At 50.0% G+C, this 20941-nt stretch overlaps 1 protein-coding gene across 2 annotated transcripts; it reads left to right on the plus strand.

Annotated features, from left to right (window-relative positions):
- The first annotated feature begins 967 nt into the window (after positions 1–967).
- SCARB1 (scavenger receptor class B member 1) lies at positions 968–20185 on the plus strand. Of its 2 annotated transcripts, none has more exons than XM_086473989.1 (12): positions 968–1087; positions 4860–5017; positions 6433–6574; positions 6997–7200; positions 7484–7579; positions 8178–8290; positions 10245–10411; positions 11065–11183; positions 12848–12921; positions 13837–13888; positions 14367–14513; positions 19731–20185. In XM_086473989.1, exons 1-12 carry the CDS (start codon positions 968–970, stop codon positions 19851–19853), a joined length of 1515 nt encoding a protein of 504 aa, XP_086330115.1. In that variant the 3' UTR covers positions 19854–20185. The 2 variants fall into 2 exon arrangements, with proteins under 2 accessions (XP_086330115.1, XP_086330114.1); XM_086473988.1 differs by lacking the exon at positions 19731–20185 and adding an exon at positions 16887–17012.
- The last annotated feature ends 756 nt before the right edge of the window (positions 20186–20941 follow it).

The following is a 20941-nucleotide window of genomic DNA, read 5'->3' on the forward strand; positions in this document are numbered from 1 at the left end:
CTTGGGTCACCGGCCGACACCTGCCTGCCGAGCCCCTTACGGCTGCCTGCGCTCGCCCCCTTTGCCGAGACACCAAACACCCGCTGTGACAGCAGCCACCCCACCTGCTCGTGCGGTGGCCACGGAGGGACCAGGTGCCTCCTGGGGGTGGCCTGGGCTGTATATCTGTGTGTATTTTTTATATATATACATATACACACACACTCTCTTATATATTTATCTATTTTTACATATTTATCTATTCATATATATATATTTACCTGCATGTTTTTATGTACTTATTTATGCAGATTTATTTTTATATATTGCTCTCTAAAAATTTATTTGCATGTATTTATATATTTTTATATATTTATTTATAATATTTATCTATTAATATATTTTTATCTATATATTTTTATGTATTTATGTGGATTTATTTTTATTTCTCTCTATAAATTTATTTTCATGTATTTATATATTTTTATATATTTATTTATAATATGTATCTATTAATATGGATTCATCTATTAATATATATTTATATATTTTTACCTATTGTTATGTGGTTTTATATATTTATCTATTTATGTGGATTTATTTTTATATATTTCTATATAGAGAGATTTAATTTCATGTGTTTTATCTATTTTTATATATGTATCAGTTTAAATATATTCCTACATTTAAATATATTCCTATGTTAACACATGTTTTCACGTGTCCACACATCCGTACAGGGTTCTGCTCCCCACAGGTTCACCCCCCCACCCCCCACCCCCCCCCCCCGCCGCTCCCCGCTCCGGCCGCGCTGACCGATGGGCGGGGCTCGGCGCGGCGGGGCCCGGCCCCGCCCCCAGCCCCGCCCCCGCGCCGCCCCCCGCTCCGCTCCCTCCGCCGCGCCGCGCCGGGCCGGGCCGGGCCGGGCCGCGGGTCCATAAAGCGGCGGTGGCGGCTGCGGGCTGGCTCCGCTGTGCTCTGCCGCGCCATGGCCGCGGCCCGGCGCAGGGTGGCCGTGGGGCTGGGGCTGGCCGGGGCGGCCTGCGCCCTCCTGGGGGTCTGCCTGCTGCTGGTGGGGCCCCTCATCATCAAGGAGCAGGTGGTCAAGGTCAGCGGGGCCGGGGGGGAGTGGGGTCGGGTGTGCACGTTTGGCGCACGGGGGGTCGGGGAGGCTGGGGCTGCGGTGCGGGGGCGGTGCGGTGGGGAGCGCTGGAGCCGGTGCGCAGCCGGGGCTGGTGCGTGGGGCTGTTGTCCTGGCGTGGCGTCATGCGGGGAGAGGAGCGTGGGGCCGCTGAGCGCCCGGGGGTCTCTGCTGCAGCCTGGAGGGGCCGCACAGCCTCGGTGCCGGCGAATCCGGCCGTGGGGGGGTTCCACCGTGAGTTGCAGCCAACGGGGCCGGGCTGAGCGGGCTCTCATCCCTGATGAGGAAGGGGTTTTGCTTGGCTGGGGGGGGACAGTGCTGCTGGCGCTGGGCTGAGCGTTTCCCCGAGCACCAGCCCGTCCTCCTGTCCCTACCGCCTTTACCTGCAGCGCTCGTTACTCCTTTCCCATGAGTGTGCAGGCTGCCAGGCTTGGATGTATTCTGGTGAGATGCTTTCCAGGCTGGAAATGGGATGGATGATGTGCAGGAGTGCTCTGAAGGAGCCTTGAGTATGAAGCAACCTCCAAATCATCATCTCCTCCTGCACCAAAAACCTACAACATCTGGAGGCGTGGGGGGTCTTCTCTGGCTTCGCTGAAGACCCGTCTTATCCACAAGAGAGGTCCTGAGGGCGAAGGGCTGTTTGTCCCGCACAGCTAAGATGTGGGGCTGTGAATGGAGTTGTTGGCTTGTTCAGTAAATGCCGTACAATCTTGGGAACCAGTGCTCCGGTCCTCACTATCGGGACACCAGTTATCCTGCTGTAACAGACCATTTGGCTCATGCCTGTGTTTAGCCAAACCTTTTTCTCCCCGTCCAAAGGAGATGTGCCTCCTGCCCAGGCATTTCTCTAAGCTTGCACCTACCCAGGTCAGCACCTGGAAATGTGTTTCTGATGAGAGAGGGAATAAACACCCCGTAGCCAATTGCTGTTGTTACATCTGCTGCAAAGTCTCTGCCGAAAACAAACTTCTACTTAAATGTATCCTCTGGAAGTGCTGCTGGCTGGGCAAAGCCAGACAGTCCTGTGTCTTGACCAGTGAAAGTCAATTTTTTGTCCAGTTTCATGGACATCAGGAGCTGGCACCTGCAAATAAAAGGCTGAGTGGCCCCTGCAGAACAGGAGTAGCATTTCTGGTGCAAAAACCTTTCTGCCCTCTTTTTGGCTAATCCTGAGTCTTTCTCCCTGATTAGCTAAATCCTAGTAACTTGCAATGAGATGACAAAGAAAAGACTAACTCTTGTTTTCTCCTCCCTTCGTCTCAGGTCCTTGGTCTCCATATCTTCAGCATGACCCAAAATGGTCCTGAGCTCTTGTGAGCTTAGGAAAGAATAACTAACTGATGATGTCTAGGGTGGTGAGAAATGTCCGGGGACTTACTGAAACTCCTGGGTGATCTTCAGAGTGGTGTGGCTAAGAGAAGCTGGGTCTTGCAGGGCTGGGGTTGGGCGGGTGAAGGCTGGTTTGCCTATTTTGGCTTCCTGAGCTCTGTCAAGACAATGTATCCTGATGGAAAAGCACTTAGTTGCAAAGAGGTGGTAGTTTTGAGGATATCTCTGGGTAAAATCTGTAGGGGAACACACAGTAGAAATGGGGAACCTGAAGCCCAGCTCCTGCCCCATTTGCAACAGAATTTGCATTGGCAGTTATCTTGGCATTGGCCCTGCAAAACCTGGGGACTTTGCTTTTCTGGAAGCACCTGGAGTGCCACCGACCTGCCCAAGATAGGAGCTTTAACAGAGCGAGACTGCACAGACTCATCCATCTGCCGCTTAACGTTTCTGCTCCAACTGGGAGCTCTTGTGCTGTCCTGCCTGAAAGCCGGGAGAAGACTGACAGGAGTCTTTGCTATTTCAGCAGGGTGATGAGGATGGTGGTGAAGAGGGTGTGGAGGATTAGGTGTGACGCTGCGGTTGCGCTAGCATGTAGCATGACTGCTTCTCTTAATCTGAAGAGGAAATCTCAGCTCCTGGTTTTACTGAGCAAGGTGGCTGAAGCCTCACTTCTGGAGAAGCAGGATTTGGGCACTGCTGATGGAGCTGCTGCTCTCCTGGTTCTGTCTGGTGGAGACCAGCAGTAGCCAGTTCCTTTTGGTTCCTGAGGAACTGAGATCAGCCTGGTTGGGAGCCTCAAACCTCTCAGTGACACTTTGCAACCCGTCTAAGTGAAAAATACTCTATTTTTATTTCAGACATATGACCGTGTTTGTTTTAACCTACGAGTAGCTTAATTCTAAGGCTACACTGTTAAGTAGATCTTGCTTAGCAGCATCTGTGGAGTACCTAGAGCTGCTGTGCCCAGATGGGAGAGGGCTGAGAGAGGGAGCTGGCATGCAGCTCCATCTGACTGGGTACATATTATATAAATAAATGCATATGCACAAGGGATCCAGGGTGTGCAAAACAGAATAAGCAAGTAAAGGAAAGCAGATGTTGCCGTTCGTGCTCCATTGGACACTGGGGAGTAAGGATTATAAAGCAGGCTAAATAAAAACTTGTCCTATCACTGTTTCTTTACCTTGAAATCCTTGGGGCTGGCAGGATGGAGGCTCTTGGTCAGCAGCATGTGGGTGTTGCTGTGGAGGTGGGAAGGGTTTGTGAGGTGGGTTACACTGCACCATGGAGAAGTCTGCTCAGGGGTAGGGCTTTGAGGATCTGGGCTTGAGCGAGGGGCTTGCAAAGCACTGCTGCTTGCAGGTGGCACGGCCTGGCCAGGGAATGGCTAAAGAAAGATGGGGCATGGCTGGGAAGCCTCTGGAATCTTTCCTTCTCAACCTTCTGTGCCAGCAAATAGGTGCACATTCAGATTGAGCTGCTCTGGGGCAGGAAAGCCTTTGTGGGGCTGGCAAGCTGCAGTGGGATAATGCCCATGTGCCTTCACCAATTAGCAGATCAAATGTGCTTCCATGAGCTGGCCAGGTTACTTAACCACAAGAAGGGCTTGTGCTTGCAGAGGAACAAAGATTATAGTGGGACACACCCGAAATTAACGCTCAAGAAGAAACAGGCTCTTGTCCATAAGGCAACCCCTAGGAGGCAGGGGTGGAGTGGAGACACATGTGCCCAGAAGCCAGCTCCTGGGCTGGTGAGGGCTTAAGTCATCTTTGGGCTCCTGCAGGCATTTCCCAGCAAACGGGACAGCGATATGGAAACCACGATGGTGCATTGCCTTTGACCTGCCTCATGACCAACTGGGGCGCCATCCTGGTTCTCTATCTGCTTTTTGGGAATCTAGTGGGCCCTCCTCGCTGATACCCAAACAGTTTTGTGGATGAGTGTTCCACCTCCCCCAGCCTTTGCCCGCTTCTGGCTGCGTGGAGCTGCCAAACCTGGCAGGCGAGCGGAGGCCTTTGGGACAGGGTTGTTTCTGCCAGGCAAGTCAAACATGCAGAGTTGTGAATAATTCAGTGCTGGCTTGTCTAGCGCGGAGCGAGCCTCCAGCACATCAAAACAGCTCTGAAGTCCTGTGGGTAGGATCTGGAGAGTTGAGCCTGAATAAACAAGCCTACAGACGTGCAGTGGCATGAACTTGCTGCTTCTGCATAAATAAGAGTTCCTGGTTTAGATCTGTCTCAGCTTCAGTCTGCATAACGTGCCTGGATCCTCTGGAGAGCCCCTGCTGGAACTGCTGCCTTTGGCTGGGCCTGACATGGAGCTGAGGGTGGATGTGCTCAGCTGCAGCCACTGAGCCTGAGTTGTATCTCCTTACTCTTTTTTTGTTTGTTTGTTTTCCTTGCAGAATGTCAGGATCGACCCCAGCAGCATCTCCTTTAGCATGTGGAAGGACATTCCTGTTCCTTTCTATATGTCAGTGTACTTCTTCGAAGTGCTGAACCCCAAGGATGTCCTCCAGGGAGAGAAGCCGGTGCTGAACCAACGTGGACCCTATGTTTACAGGTCAGGTACCCCTCATGGTCCAGCTAGGAATGAGCCTAGCGTGCTGCCTGCCAGGCTTCTGGCTGACTCCTCTGGCAGGAGGGCATGGCATTAGCATACTTGGCGTGAATCCAGTGGCACAGGATTTTGAAGCGACACAAATGTGCTCTAGTTGCTCTGATGTTGCTAAAGCCACAAGCAGGACCTCTGGCTGCCAGGGTGGTAAGGCTAGGCTGTGCTTCACTGAGTTGTGGAGCTCAGTCCCATGCTGAGACCTGTTGGGCAGCCAGACCTGGGCTGATATGGTCCAAACATGGGCAGGAGGGGTGTTGGTGTGGTGGTGGGCAACCTTCATCTTCTGACTGGACTTGTTTCATCTTCAGTGTGCATTTGAGTCCAGCTTCAGAGCTGGAGTCACCTCAATATCAAGCTTCATGTATTGCCCTAAGACCTCTTATCTAACACAAGACCCAGAATCTGCCTAACGTGAATGCTCTGGCCATGAGAACTGGTATGGAGCACTAAAACTTGCTCAGGCCCACCTACAACAGGGCTGGGTCTGCTTGCCATGGCTGAGGATGATGTTTGAAGCCCCAGATGCTTCTCTGGGCCTGAAACGTGAAGTGATGGTTGATGTTGAGTGGAGCGTTTATTACCCATAAATAGCTATATCCAAGACATTAGTGCCTACACATGTAGGCAAAGTCAGGTCAGCAGCCTAAGCAAGCTCATGTGGGAAGATTACTGGTTTAATCCAAAGCTGTTTGAGTAGCGCTGTGGGGAAACCTGGCAGTATGTATATGCCCTTGTTTCCTCTGGGCTTGCCAGGTCACACCACAAGACCGTGTGGATTCTGTATGTTGTGATCACATCAGCCACTTGGCTTGGGGAAAAGGCTTCGCTTACAATAAATAAGAATAAACAAAGGGGCAAAGCTTATTAATGTCCTTGTGTTCCCGCTGAGCGAGATTAGTGCCCTTCCCTAATGTGGGCCATAAAACAGAGGCTCCACAATAAAGGACTTTGTTTTTGCTGGTGGGTTGAGCTTCAGCTCCTTCTGGAGCTGTAACAGGCTCGTGATGTTGTGGGCAACCTCATGCTGCTGTGGAGCATCGCAGCCCCTTCTCATCAGCTGGGAAGAAACACTTGGTGTCTGCAAGTTGCTGCAGAATCCCATCTGTCAGGGATGCCTCTCTCCCAGGCTGCCTTTTCTTCCTGCTAGATCCTAACCCTGGTCAAGGTGTGAGGTTGACACCGCCTGTTCTGCAGCACACTGCCTCCCCTGCTGTCCCATAGCTTCTTGCTGGGGTTCGGTCTCCTTCCTCTGCTCTTCAGAAGGAAGCTCAGACCTGTGCAGCCCATCCTTGCTCCATGGGTGTTGCAGAGGCACTGATGGTTCACAGAAGGTTCCCATGATCTCTTCTATCTCTTTGCAGAGAGTTCAGGTATAAAACAAATATCACATTCCATGATAATGACACAGTCTCCTTCCTGGAGTACCGGAAACTCTTCTTCCAGCCGGATTTGTCCAGCGGCACCGAAGATGAGTACATTGTTGTGCCAAACATTTTGATGATGGTAAGAGCTTGCTCTGTGGATGGGTACCAGCTTCTGAGCTTGTGGGGAGGGTGATGATGCCCAATACTGATTCAGAGCGTACTTTCTTGTAGAGCTCAAGCCATGAGATGGGTTAAGCTTACAAAATACAGTTTTCTGCTTTCTGGGTGTTGGTTGTTGTGTTGGGCTGTTATCCTTCCAAAAGCAGAGTGTGCAGAGGGGCTGACAAGGCGGCTGGGCTTGAGTCCGCAACCTTGTCTGACCATCCTCTGGGGAAATGAAACCTGTGAGCCCAAACTGGGGATAAATAATAAATAAAAATAATACCTGTAATATATCTGTAGAGTGGTGCAGCAGAAGGACCTTGCTGAGCACCGAAGATGCAGTGCTGCTTTTTTAATAAAGATTGGGCTCTTATCTCAGAGATTTGCTTTCTTTCTCAGGGAGCAGCTGTAATGATGGAAAACCTGCCAAACTTTGTGAAGCTTTTACTGAGTGGAGCCCTGGCTGGCCTGAAACAGGAGGCATTCATAAACCGGACGGTGGGGGAGATCATGTGGGGGTACGAAGACCCTCTTGTAGACACAATAAATATGCTTGTTCCTGGCCTGATCCCTTTCAAGGGGAAATTTGGCTTATTTATAGAGGTGAGTAAACTGTTTTGGAACACTGAAATCGCATCAATGGGATTGAGTGCCTGGGCTATCCCCCTCACAAACTGTTTGGAGCAGCCATGTGTAGCTGGTGGTGGTTGTATAAGGCTGCCTTAATCCTTCCCTCAGGCAGAAATGCACGTGTTGGAAGCAGTAGCTGGCAACTGAAATAAGTAAAAGTTCAGTAGCTTCCGGGCTGACGAAGCACGCAAAGTCATTATCATGTTGCAATCTTGCTGAACATAACGGATTAAAAGTTAGTTTCTTCTCTCTGCAGCTTAACAACTCCAATTCGGGACTGTTCACAGTGAACACGGGCATGAAGAACATCAGCAGAGTTCACATGGTGGATTCATGGAATGGACTAAAGAAGGTACACGTCAGGCAGCGAAACTAATATGGGGGCAATGCCTGGTCTAAAGCAAGATAAACTGAAAGCTCTCAGGGCTGTTGTATCTCTGGGTCATAGGTTTGAAGGCAAGTTTCTACCAGCTGCAACTTCTGTTCTAGCAAATTGCCGGAAGGCAGTCACATGACAACAGGCTTGTCATGAAGCATTAAGTTCAGCTCGTCATCATCAGCGTCACTTGGACTCCTTTGAAATGTTGTTGGAGCTGGTTGCTTCTAATGGTTGAAGTCCCAGGCTCCTGTGGCCTGTGTTTAAGGAGTTATTTGAAATACCCTTGTGAAAGGGATACTTAGGCTTCCCTTGTGGGATTCCACTCCTGACTGAAATCAGCTGAATCTACAGATCAGCCACTGTAGGAACACTTGGGACAGGTGGATCTTGTCCTGTTTTTCCATTAATTGGGCAGATGTTTGAATGGGAAACATCTTGGAAGCTCTTCAGTATTGCTGTCTCGAGCTTCTGTGGAAGCGGTGGGGACTGGTGGATGTCCCATGCAGAGGTGGAAGCCAGTTCTCCAGCAAGCTCGTTGTTCTGAGCTCTTCCCTCTACATCTGTCCCGTAGGTGAACTACTGGCGGAGCAGCGAGTGCAACATGATTAACGGGACGGCAGGGGAGATGTGGCCGCCGTTCATGTCCCCAACGTCGCTGGAGTTCTACAGCCCTGATGCCTGCAGGTGAGGCCACCGCTGCCAGCTCGTCCCTGTGCAGGTGGCAGGAGATGCAGCGCTCATCCTGTGCACGCAGAGTGCCTGCGCAGAGGTGCGGAGGACTCGGACCTCGTTTCTGTAGTTAAAGTTTGGCTGCAGTTCAGCGTTGCAGAGTCTGAGCTTTGCAGACAGTGTAGTTGTCTGATCAGCAGCATCTTGTGGTATTCAGAAATACCTTCCAGATCACTGGAGAAGTCCAACTTGCCCATGTTGAATCACTAGAAAATAACCAGTCTAGATAATATGTGGGAGGCGAGAGGGACAAGTGTTGTTATAAGGAAATGCAGCTATAAAGATTTGCTGAACTATTTCAGCTGACTAAATGCTTGCAGAAGTGATGTCGAGGAGGAGGAGGAGGGGCTTGTGCCACCATTTCCAGGCTGCTGCTTTTTTTTTCCCTTTTTTTTTTTTCTGCTTAGTTCATGCACTGCTGTGCATGTCTGTCCTGTATGAGACACCTTGACTGTAGCTGGTTGCACAGGGGTTAAAGTACCCTGCAGAGCTTGCCTGTGTGGAAACTCCCTGGGGCTGGAAGGAGGGGAGGCCGGGAGGCAGGCCTCCCCAGCTTGGGGAAGATAATGTTAATTTGGGTTTTGTAGATAGTGCTGCAAAACAAGCCAGTGCTCATGTTGAATAGAGAACAATGACCTGTTCAGTGGAACAAGCAAAGTCAGCTGAGCCAAGTATTAGTGCAGGAATTCCTCTACACAAGGGACATCAGCAAATACCAAAGTGACCCAGAGCCAAGGACTTGCAGGGAAGCTTATCAGTAATCAAAGTTTAAATACAAATACCTGTTTCTGTAAAAATCCAGAAATAGAAGGAACAGAGCATATTTCCAGGCAAGGCATTAAGCGCAGCGGAGGAAGCCAAGCCTGGTTTCTTGTTGGTGCAGGCAGTTCCCTCAGGCCGACGCTGTGGGGGAAGTGGCTCCGTCTCTTCACCAGGCAGTGCTGTCTCTTCACCCCAAATCTTTATCTCCGCCTCTCTGCTAGGCTGGCTGGCTAGGAAGGAGTCACAAACAGCAGCTGATAGACTAAGAGCATATCTGCCTTGCTGCAGGGCAGGCAGCTGTGGACAGGGAACGGCATGGGATGGCTCATCTCCTATGCTGTTTGCACATTGAGTGCAACTGATGCTGCGATGCGACTACCTGGATCTCCCTGCAAGGTAGGCGAGGCTTTATCCTGCTGATGTGCTGCAGTAGCCTCTGCCTCCTTGCTGGAAGGTGAGCACAGCTGAGAGGTGTGCATGTAACTGCTGAGCATGCCCTGAATCCCCCATCCTTGGTCCTGGTGTCAGAAGGCAGCTGTAGGGATAAGTATCCCCTTGGCCTGCCCAGGCTGTCTAAATCCCTGCAAGCCTTGCTTGAATGTGAAGGGAGCAAACTTCCCTCCTGGAACCTTGCATTTGTCCTGGCAGCTGGTAGCAATAATGCAGCATAACATCACTAGCCTGTTGTATCAGGGGAAAAAAATCTTGCTGCATAACATAGTAAAATTTTCTGCTCCCCTGACAGCCTGTGCTGGAGTTGTGCTGCAAAAGAGATTTAGCCAGTGTCCATGCCCTGTGACAGAGCACCTCAGACCCAAGGCTTGCACAAAGATGTTGTTATCTCTTGGAGAGCAGCCCTGGGGATTACTACATGCCTTTAAACAAATCTCATCTGGATAGTGCAAACAGACTTATGAGCCTGTGGTTTCTCTCCATAACTAGTCCTGACCAACCCTTTATCTGTGCTTCAGACATGGAAAGCAAATGGCTTAAATACTCATTCCCCATCCAAAGCACTGCTCTGAGCGTTTATCTTGATCTCAAAGTCTAAGTTACGTTGCAACCACATCTTATCCAGCGAAGATAAGAGCCTGGTTCTGGGCTGGGAACCTGTTGGCTAATCCTGATCCTACTGAAACCCTTTCAGATCCATGACACTGGTGTACGAGCAGTCCGGGAAGTTCAAGGGTGTGCCCACCTATCGCTTCGTGGCACCGAAAACTCTCTTTGCCAATGGCACGGACTATCCACCCAACGAGGGCTTCTGCCCCTGCATGCAGTCCGGCATCCAGAACGTCAGTACCTGCAGGCTAAGTAAGTCCTTCCCTCCGTGCTGTACCAATATTAAATTGTGGGGATGTGACACGAGCTTGGCTGTCTGGAAAATCCGCTCTGCTGTCTGCTGGGGTGCTCAAAGGTACCGCCAGGGTTTGTGTGCACGGCATTCTCGCTTGCCCTCCCGCAGGCATCTCGGCAAGGAGGGAAAGAGGGAAAACCGTTGTGCCCAAAGTCCCTTTGCTCCACAGCCCTGCGACAGCCTGGCGTTTGTGGGAACGCCCAAGGGTACGGCGGGAGCGTTACGTCCCCCAGGCTGGGGAGGGAGCAGGCAGGGGAGCAAGGGCAGGAAGAGGCAGGCCGTGTAACTGCCAAATTAAATGTTAACTTTGGACGATGAGTGTAGGTCACGCGGGAGTGAGATTCAGACTTGGTGTCCTAACCTGTGCCTGGATACAGCAAGTTACCGCAGCAGCGAGTGGTGCATGAGGGGAGAGGGTGGCTCCAACACTGGGTCTTAATCCTCCCAGAGCAGTGGAATAAGCTGCAGGGAGGGAAGGGAAGGAGCTCTCTGGTTGGGAGGAGAAAAGTGTAAAAGCCTGTTCAGAACAAGTGCTGCAAGAGCTTAAAAACCTCAGTGGAAGGTCTCAGATGGGTTTGGATGAGCTTAAGGTGTCTTTGTTCTCATCCAGATGCACCGATGTTCATTTCCCATCCTCACTTCTACAATGCTGACCCAGCCCTGGTGAACGCCGTCAAAGGCCTCCACCCCAGCAAGGACCAGCACGCGCTCTTCCTCGACGTGCACCCGGTGAGTGAGTCTGCCGGAGTCCTCACCCTGCGGAGGAGTCTCGCCTCACCCCGGGGGTCCAGCCCGGGCTGAGCAGGAGCTCCTGCCACTGGCTGTGTGGTGGCCTCACTCTGCTCTCGTGGCACTGATTTAAGCAGGTTCCATAGTGCAAAGACTGGCAAGGACATGTGCAGATAAAAATGTCAAAGCCATAAACTAATTGAGTAATTAGCCTGGCTTCTAGAGAATTGCGGAGCTAATTATAAGCATAATTGTTTTGATAAGCACAGTCAAGTTCTTTCCACTGACTCAGGTCTATAACACCAGGAGGTGTATCTAGCAGCAGCCCAGTTACACCCCAAATCTGCAAACACGTATTGCCGTGAGAGCAGACTGGCAAAGTCTGAAGACCACACTGTAGCTGAAGCTGTCACCACCGTTTTTGGGCTGGATTCTGGCTGCTTTTGCACTGGACTGCTGCTGTGTTACACTTCTCACACACCTATAGCGCAAGGGTGAAGTCACCACTCCAGTGGTGATGAGGTGGGTGTCCTGAGCCATCATTGTCCCAGCTGCTGATGGGGAGTGGACTTTGGGATCTTCCACCCATGGCCTGTGTTGCATGTGGTCAGATCTTCTGAACGTTCAGTGATGTTTGCTCAAGCTAGAAGCCAATCCCCCTCTTGAGGTAAGGTAAGCTGTGCTTCTTATCTCAGCGTTGGGTTCAGTCTGCTTTTCTTATCACAGTTACGGAAATCTAATTAAGTTTATTACAGTATCAAACATCTACTGATAACAGCACAATTAACTATATTGTTATGTAGCTGCAGCCTGCTGAGTGCAAACAGGGGCGATCCAACAAAAACTTTCTGCCCTTAAAAATATGTTGCAGAACTGCAGTGTCATGAGAAACCAATGCCTTAACGGGTGTCAGTAAGACCAGCTTTGAAGTGTGGTGTGCTCATGGTCTTAGGGTGTTGCTGGACAGTGATGTCTGTTGGTTCCTGGTTATGAGAAATGTTTTGTTCTTTGCTGTGTGCATTAATCTCTTGCGTTGATGCATTTCTATCCTGCTTCTGGTAGGATGAATAACAGAAGAAACTTGTCTGGCTTCAAAAAACACAGAAGTTTCTATTTAAACACCCTGCCTGGGTGGTTGCTTACAAGTTGCTTATGCTACTTGGCGGTTTGAACTTGCTTATGTTCAGTCCCACAAGCCCTGGGTCACACAACACCTCTCCGGTTCATGCTGTCTGCCCACTGAATGTGTGCTGCCTTCTGGAGCAGCCACGTCTGTTCAGGTTAGCTTTGTGCCTTCAGACCATCCCAAGGGAGGTGCTCCATTCTGGATGCTGCTGTGTGCAACAGTCTCACTGGCTGGTGAGTGTTCGAGTGAAGGGGACTGCAAACTGCCATGGGGACAGTGCTGTCCCTCTGTGAGCAGTGATCCCCAGAGCCTGGGCACCGGTGCCTACTTGACTGATGCTTGTGCTTATGTGGAAACCCCAGCCACGTTCCTGGTCTTGTGTGGGGTGACTGCAGTGGATCTCTGGGTGATCCAGTCCATTGCTCTGGAAGGTGGCACTTGGAGCAGCTGTGCTGGGAAGCAAAGGGTTGCTCTTTGGCAAAGCTCTCCAGAGGAATGTTGGCTTTACTGATGAAGTGGTTGGTCTCTTCCTATGCAGATGACAGGCATCCCCATGAATTGCTCCATCAAGCTCCAGCTGAACCTGTACATAAAGCAGGTGTCTGGTATAATGTAAGTAGTCACCTTTTAGAAATGTCCATTTGCCTTCCTTGAGCAGGGAGTGCTGCTGATGCTGGGGTTGCTGCAGAGTTTACTCTCCCCAAAGATGAAGTAGCTTTAACGTTACTGGTTATCGTGGTTTCAGAAGGCAGCTGGCCCATGTGGTGAAATGTTGGCTGTCCCAGTGACCTCAAACTGCCATCCTTCAGCAGTGCAGCATGTGGCTGCCTGTTTGCTTGGCTCCTGCAGCATTCCTGTACCTGACAGGACGGCTGATGAACAGACTGCTCCTCCTGGTGAGGCACAGGAGCTGTGCTGCAGCTCAGAAGGCGTTACATCCAACGTGGAGAGGCAAAACACGCTCTGTCTACAGGGTTGACAGTTGAATCCTGTGTCCAAAAAGACACTTTCAGCTCTATGAAAGCAAACAGAAAGGCTCTGTAACAAAGTTGTGTAGTGTCAGATGTTAAATACCCACGAGGGTGGGAGTGGGCTGTTGCTCCTCTGACCGGCTCCGGTGCATACACCATCAGACAGCCCTGACGCTGTGAACTTGGCTGCACCAGCCCCTGGTACCATGCAGGTGACTGAGACAGCTTGGAGCTGCATGAAGTTTAGCATTCCAGTTCACAGAGTTCATGTCCCTGGAGCCCAGATTTGGGATGGCACTTACTGCTGTCGCCAGGCAGTTAAGCACGAATGGAAGCATAAGCTCTGCTCTTGCATGAAAGGCACAAGTTGGACCTGGTCCCTCGGGGGGGAGCAGCTCACTGAAGCAGCAGGAATTGCTACCTCCTTATGCTGGTTTCCTGGCCGCTATCTTTTTGTCAGACTCATCCCTTTAGGAAGAATTATGGCACTAATTGTGGCCTGATCAACCAGAAATCTAAGTGTGTATTTTTTTTTCTTCCTCTCCTCCATTCTTAGTCAAACAGGGAAGATTACACCGGTGGTCCTGCCGCTGCTGTGGTTTGCAGAGGTGAGCTGCCTTCCTCAACCTGATTCTTCAGAGACTCTTTTGTGGGAGGGGGGGGAACTGCTTCCCCATCACCCAGTGCTGGGGAAGCTCCACTTGGGATAAAGCTTTAAGCCAGCCAGACTAATTAAGCACCAACAGAAGGCTTTGCAATACTTGGCTATGTTATTAATCCCTCTGAGCTGAACAAACCCTGCACTATACTTGGTAAACCTCTGTCTCTGTCCTAGATGTGGGGTTAAATAGGGCCCAGAACAGAGCTGCCAGCAACCCCATGCTAATGTGAGCCAGGGAGTGCAGTGTCCATCTGTGTGCATGTCCAGCTGACTCCTAACTGTTTAGTAAAAGCTTCTAGCCTGACTGAATCTTGCATGAATTCCCTAATCTTGCTGGGAGGTGGTGGGAGAGGAGTTGTGCAGCTGGTCTGTCTCAGCCCTGGATGGGAGGGAAATGCCACTGACAACTTTGCTTTGTTGAGCAGAGTGGATCCATCGAAGGCTCAGTCCTAAACCAGTTTTACACCAACTTGGTGCTGATCCCGTCCCTGCTGGACTACCTGCAGTATATCTTCCTTGGGCTGAGTGTCCCGCTCATTATCTCAGCAGCTGTACTCATGGCAACAAGTCAGGTAAGAACTTGCAGATGTCTAATGGGAAATGCTGTTAGTCAAATCAGACTTAATCAGATGATGTAGATTGGGCTGACAATCTAACACTCCCGAGGAAACATTGGCTGATGCCACGAACAATGTCCTAATGGTGCCAGGTGCCAGCATATGGCAGCAGGACTTCCTCTGCCATCTAGAAACTGGGCTGCAAATAGATAACATAAAAGCATTTCTGGCCTTCTCAGTGCACAGCGGTGGTGGAAGTGCGTTCCTGTAGGAGGAGGTGTTTCTCAGCTCATCCAGCTATGAAAGAACAAGCCTAGCTCATCAGCCCAGCCTCCATAGAAAGCAGCAGATCTGTGCCATTGCTCAAATCTGTGCAACTCTGCAGGGCCCCAACAGGTTTCTAATCTGAACAGAGCGTTCTCGAGGGGATGGAGCTACTTCAGCGCAGCTTGTTCACAAATGCAATGCAGTCTTGCAGAAGGGGAACAGACACTGTGGCCACTCTTCAACCCAGACTGGACTCTGTCTTTCCCTGAAACTCACTTGGTTTCTCTGCAAACTCCTCCAAATAGCTCTGGAAGCTGAACCCTCAGGGCCTTTGTGGATCTGGGCTTCCTAGGAAGTGAAGACCTTTGAAGCCTGCAGGGAGCTGGCAGCTGGGTAGGAGTTGGCCCATGTTGTTGGGGTGGGCAGTGAGGGTGCCTGGCTGGCACACAAGTCTGATCTGAGCCGTAAGGACAGAATATAAAACACTTGATGGAGATCTATGGCTCCAGCTCCAAAACTTTCATCTGATAACACTAAGCTCCCCTAAACCTCAGCTCTTGAAGTAGAGGTCTAGCTCCCTACCCTAACCTACATCAAAGCGAGCGATTTTAGCTTTGCACTATAGTCAAACGGCTTGAGCTGGCTCTAAAGCTACAGAAGTGAAGAGGCTACTTGGGGAGATAAAAAGGCAATGCTTAGGATGAGAGTGGGCTAAGGGGAGAGCATATACAAGGGCCTGCTTTTGCTCAACCTCCTGTAACTGCCCTTACTGAAACATTAACGCAAACCCACTTTAAATAGCTCCAGGGTTCTCAGAGTATCACGTAATTGGATTTTAACCAAGCCTACAACTGCTTAATTGACTTAAACACATGATCCCAAATCCCCTTGTTCCTCCATGCACTTCCCTGCAGGGTGGGAGCAATGCTAGGGCCAAGGGCTCAGTGTTAAACCCTGCTCCTGAGACAGTCAGGCTTTGTGTGCTGAACCTCTCTCCTTCAGCGAATGCAAGTGGTCGCTGGCAAACAGACTTCACTCCGCTGCACAGCACCAACATATCTGAAAAATGCCTGCATTTGCTGGGCAGTTATTTCTGGCGTATATATTTCCCAGCAAATATATATGCCAAGAACTTATGCAGCCCTGGGCATTTCCTCACCCTGCTTTGTGCGAGTTTTACTTCCTGGTATCAAAGAGCCTTAACCATGCTGGAAAGGGTCAGGAAGAAAAGCAGGATTTTAAATTCACTCAAGTCAACTGAATATCTGTTTGTGAAATATCCCAAACCCAGGCGTAAGCCAGCTGTATTTGAGTGCTCAGCCAAAAGTGTCATGAAGTGCTAGAACGAAAAATCAACGGCAGGAAGTGCCTGACTACCTGGAAAGTGATTAAAAAGCCTCAATGACCTTATAAATCTCTAAGGAAGCTGTGCAAAACACATGAAAGTCTCTGCCTAATGAATAGACAAGAGCTCATAACCTGGAAGACAGCAATTTGCAGCCAAGGTGTGTTCCTCATTTGATTGAAGTGTTGCTGATCTAGCGATGATTGCTTAATCATGCACAGTCCTCCCTCTGGAAGTCACAGGCGATGTCAGAGGGGACGCTTGAGCAGGGGGCATTGTCCACACCTTCACGTGTCAGCCAGCGTGAGGGTCTCCCTGAACCCAGCTCCTTCCTGGAGTACCTTGTGTACCGTTGGCTTCTGGAGGCAGCAGTGTGCTCTAAACCCAGTCCAGATGAGGTGCTGTGAAACACTTAACTCTTAGTCTAGCTTGTAGTGGAGCCAGTTTGAAATGCATCTGTTGGACCTGCAGTTCTAAAAAAAATGCCTAAATCTGTACAGGCATAAAACATGTCCAGGTACAGCCTTGTAGCTCTCCTCCGCTAACATGGCCCAAAGCCTGCATGGTGACGCCTTTTAAAAGGCAAACAGACCATTTTAAAACTGGCTTGACATTGACCAAAATCTTAAATAGGACTTAGTTTAACCTAAATTTTGGAATCTTCATTAATAACTAGATTCTAGTTAAACAGTGATTTTAAAAATCTCCTCTTAAAATTGGAACCCATGTGGAATTCATGTCCAAGTGCACCATAAACTAGCCTGATTGTCTTCTAGGAAAAATGCTCTTTATTTTGGATTAGCAATAAAAAGAATTCAGACAGTAATAAGGCCAACCAGGCCACCTCTGCCAAAAAGCTGCCTCCGGTTAAGGGGACGGTGTTGCGGGAAGCCAGACTGTAGGTGGGTACCCGGTCAAGGTAACACACTTTTCTCTCATCCCGATTTGATTAAACTTTGCTTAAAACCAATCAAACGGAAATGTTGACTGTCTGTATCTACCAGACATGCCCTCTTGGCCAGCTTTGATGTAATGATGTTGTCTCATGGCTTTATTCAGGGCAATTTAGATGTCTTAATACTCACACTTAACTAGGCTGCAAGCACATGCTCTTATTGTGTCTGCTGGTGTACCTGATCTGCAGCCCTAATAATATCAGCGGGGATTGGGGTGAAAAGCAGGACTGGCGTGAGAAAACACTTTTCCTGCCTATTCCCCGCCCCCCCCCAAGTGTTTGAGATCCAGAGGTAAGTTTTTTTTGAATGGGTAAAAACTCATGGGGGTAACAGATAGTCAACTGATGGGTGTCACTCCCCTCCTGCGTGCAGGGAGCCTCAATGGAAAGGCTTTCAAGAGGGGATTTCTGATTTATAAAATGTCTGGGTTTGTATTACAGGACCACAAAATCACTGACTCGTTGAGGTTGGAGGGACCTCTGGAGGTCATCTAATCCACCCCCCCCTGCTCAAGCAGGGTCACCTAGAGCTGGTTGCCTGGAACCATGTCCAGATGTCTCTTAATATCTCCAAGGATGGAGATTCCCCAACCTCTCTGGGCAACCTGTTCCAGTTTTTACAGTTTTCACAATTAAAAAAAAAAAGTATTTCCTAATGTTCAGCTGGAACCTTCTGTGTTTAAGTTTGTGCCCGTTGGCTCTTGTTCTGTCCCCTGGATGCCACTCTGTGTTTACACCTTCCCTTCAGATACTTGTATATATTGGTAAGATCCCCCTGAGCCTTCTCTTCTTCAGGCTAAACAGTCCCAGCTCTCTTGGCCTTTGCTTGTATAAGAGATGCTCCACTCCCTTAATCATTTTAGTGGCCCTTTGCTGGACCCTTTTCAGTAGTTCCATCTCTCTTGTCCTGGGGAGTCTAGGATTGGACACAGTACTCCATGGGGGGCCTCATCAGTAATGAGTAGAGGGGAAGGGTCACCTCCCTCAACCTGCTGGCAACAATCCTAATGCAGCCCAGGATACAGTTAACTGCCTTTGCTACATGGTCACACTGCTCGCTCATGTACAACTTGGTGTCCACCAAGACCATCAGGTCCTTTTCTGCCAAGCTGTTTAAGTTGGGTGACGCTTAGCACGTACTGGTGCAGGGGGTTGTTCTTCCCCAGGTGCAAGACTTTGGACACCATCTTGTTGAACCTCATGAGGCTCTGGGCCACAGTTCCTGTGGCGTGTCAAGGTCCCTCTGGAGGGCAGCACGACCCTCTGGTGTATCAGCCACTCCCAGTTTTGGGTCATCAGCAAACTTGCAGTTCATTAATAAAGATGTTAAACAGGATTGGATGCTGTATTGTCCCCTGATGTACACTGCTACTTACTGGCCTCCAGCTAGACTTTGTGCCACTTCTCATGACCTTTTGTGCCTTGCTGTTCAGCCAGTTTTCAGTCCATCTCACTATCTGCTCATCCAGCCCATACTTCATAGTTTCTCTACAAGATTCTTATGGGTGACAGTGTTGAAAGTCTTACTGAAGTCCAAGTAGACAACATCCCCTGCTTTCCCCTCATCTCCCAAGCCACTCATTTCATCATAGAAGTTTATCAGGTTGGTCAAGCATGATTTCCCCTTGGTGAAGTCATGCTGACTACTCCTGATGACTTTCTTGTCCTTCACATGTCTGGAAATGATTCCTAGGATTAGCTGCTCCATCACCTTCCCGAGGGTTGAAGGGAGGCTGACTGACCTGTAGTTCCCCAGGTCTTTCCTGAATTTCTTTAAGACAGGAGTGACGCTTGCTTTCCTTCAGTCTTTGGGCACCTCTCCCAGTTGTTCAAAGATTATGGGGAGCGGCCTTGCTGTGATATTAGCCAGCTCCCTCAGCACTCGTGGGTGCATCCCATCAGGTCTATAAATTTATGTATGTCTAGGTTGCTTAAGTATTCTCTGACCTCATCCTCTTCCACCAAGGGTATGTCTTCCTTGCTTCAGGCTTTCCTCTGGTCTCTGGGGTCCCCTGCCTCATTCAGCAACAGGCCCATATGTTCCCTAGTCTTCCTTTTGTCACCTACTTATGTCTTGCATGATTTACGGTCAGGCAACCCACATGATCTGCTTGAAAGCATATCTGGCTCCTCTTCAGCTTTGAGGGTGGTGAACCTATTTTGTAGCTGTAAGCCTTTAGATGGAGCAGGAACCTTCCTCTTGGTGCCAGAAGGCACCATCTTCCATCCTTCACCTTCCCTGGAGGTTGCACTTACCATTACACTAGGGATGGGTGCTGTCTGTGTCTACTGCAGCTGGGGTCTGGGGTTGTTATTGTGTCTCTGAGAAGACCCTGCCTATCTCCCTTTCATCTTCTCTGATGCTGTGCAGCATGCTGACTTTGTCCTGTAGCTCCTCCACTTAGTGACACAGCTTTTCAGGCTGAGTGTTCAGGGGGTGTTACAAGTGTTGGTGGGCAGGAATGGAAATCGTGTGATTAGGGGAGGAGGTGCAAAAATGTTCACTATAAAAAGCCTTCAGACAAGGGTTCTTGGCCACATGAAGTCCAAGAGGTTTGGGGCACGTGCATCCTAAGTGGGGATGTGGTGATACCTGCGCACTGTATGGTCTGAGCACAGTGCCGCTGCTGCGAGCACCCTGTAACTGCTGTCCTCTCCTCTTCAGAGAACCGCCACCAAGAAGAGCCCACACCACCCCACCACGCAGAGCAAACCGCCCCCCTCCTCCGAGACAACGCCGCTCCTACACGACACGGACACGCTGAGCCAGGACGATGCCGAAGCCTGAGCCGCCAACCCCGGCACACTTGCCACCAGGACACATCGGTGCTGGGGATGAGACCGGCTTTGAATCCCCAGAGGTCTCTGGAAGGTGAGTCATCCTGGGCAACTCAGCGGAGACCCTGCACACCACGGCAAAGCCACGGGACAGTACTGCTGCACCGGCACTCCCGCACTGGGACACGGGAGACCTCATCCAGACACCTGAAACACAGTGTTCAAGAACCCTTGTCCCCAAAGGGCCGGCCTTTGCCACAGCACCTCTCTCACCTGGAATGAAGTCGGTAGCTGGCTGATCCGAGAAGTTATTTTGCAATTTAAAACTGCCTATTGCTAGGAATAAAAGGCACTTTAATGGGAGCCTTTAAAATAAATGAGGTTTGTATATGTAGCACTGATGGGATTTAGTGATCTTTTTAAAAGCCACCGTTCATCTCACGAGAATGGGGCTTGCTATCCTGAAGCCACTTACAGTTTTATTGCCACTTGATGTGACTGGACTACACCGCAAATCAATTCTGGGTGCTGTCACTTCAGTGATGGCTTTTCCCACAGTACCTGGAGCCTGCCCGGGGTTGCTCCAGCCTTTGCATGTGTTGGAGAGTACAGTGGTGACTTTTAAAGCCCCAATTCTGTGCCATGACCTTGCGCTCCAGTGATTCCAACCCACGGCCCTTCTACGTAGCCTCTCCTTGCTTTAGGTGACTGCGTGAGACGAGCCTTGCCAAAAAACGGCGGTACATCTGACCTGTCACTCAGCTGCTGACAGTTGTCTCTGCTGCCTGCTCAGCTGCCCAGGGCCAGCTCTTCTGGCCAGGCACCGTCCGTGCTGGGAGGCCATTGCATCGCTCTGGCCGTGCTGCCTGCATGTGGGAGGGGTGGGGAGCAGGCAAAAGCTTGACCCTGTCCTTGAGTATTAATGAAGATACTTGTGCTTTTGAGATGGAGGAAGCCATGTGCAATCATGAAAGTAACAATGGCCACAGTAGGTTTTGATTAAAATATTGCAGATTTCTGAAATGTCTTGGGGGGATCTGGTGCTGGATGTTAACTGGGGGAGTGGCGTGGGCTTGGGGTCACTCTTTGATGGGAAAG

The sequence above is a fragment of the Leptosomus discolor genome, chromosome 16 (genome assembly GCF_034619465.1).
Source record: "Leptosomus discolor isolate bLepDis1 chromosome 16, bLepDis1.hap2, whole genome shotgun sequence".
Taxonomy (NCBI): domain Eukaryota; kingdom Metazoa; phylum Chordata; class Aves; order Leptosomiformes; family Leptosomidae; genus Leptosomus; species Leptosomus discolor.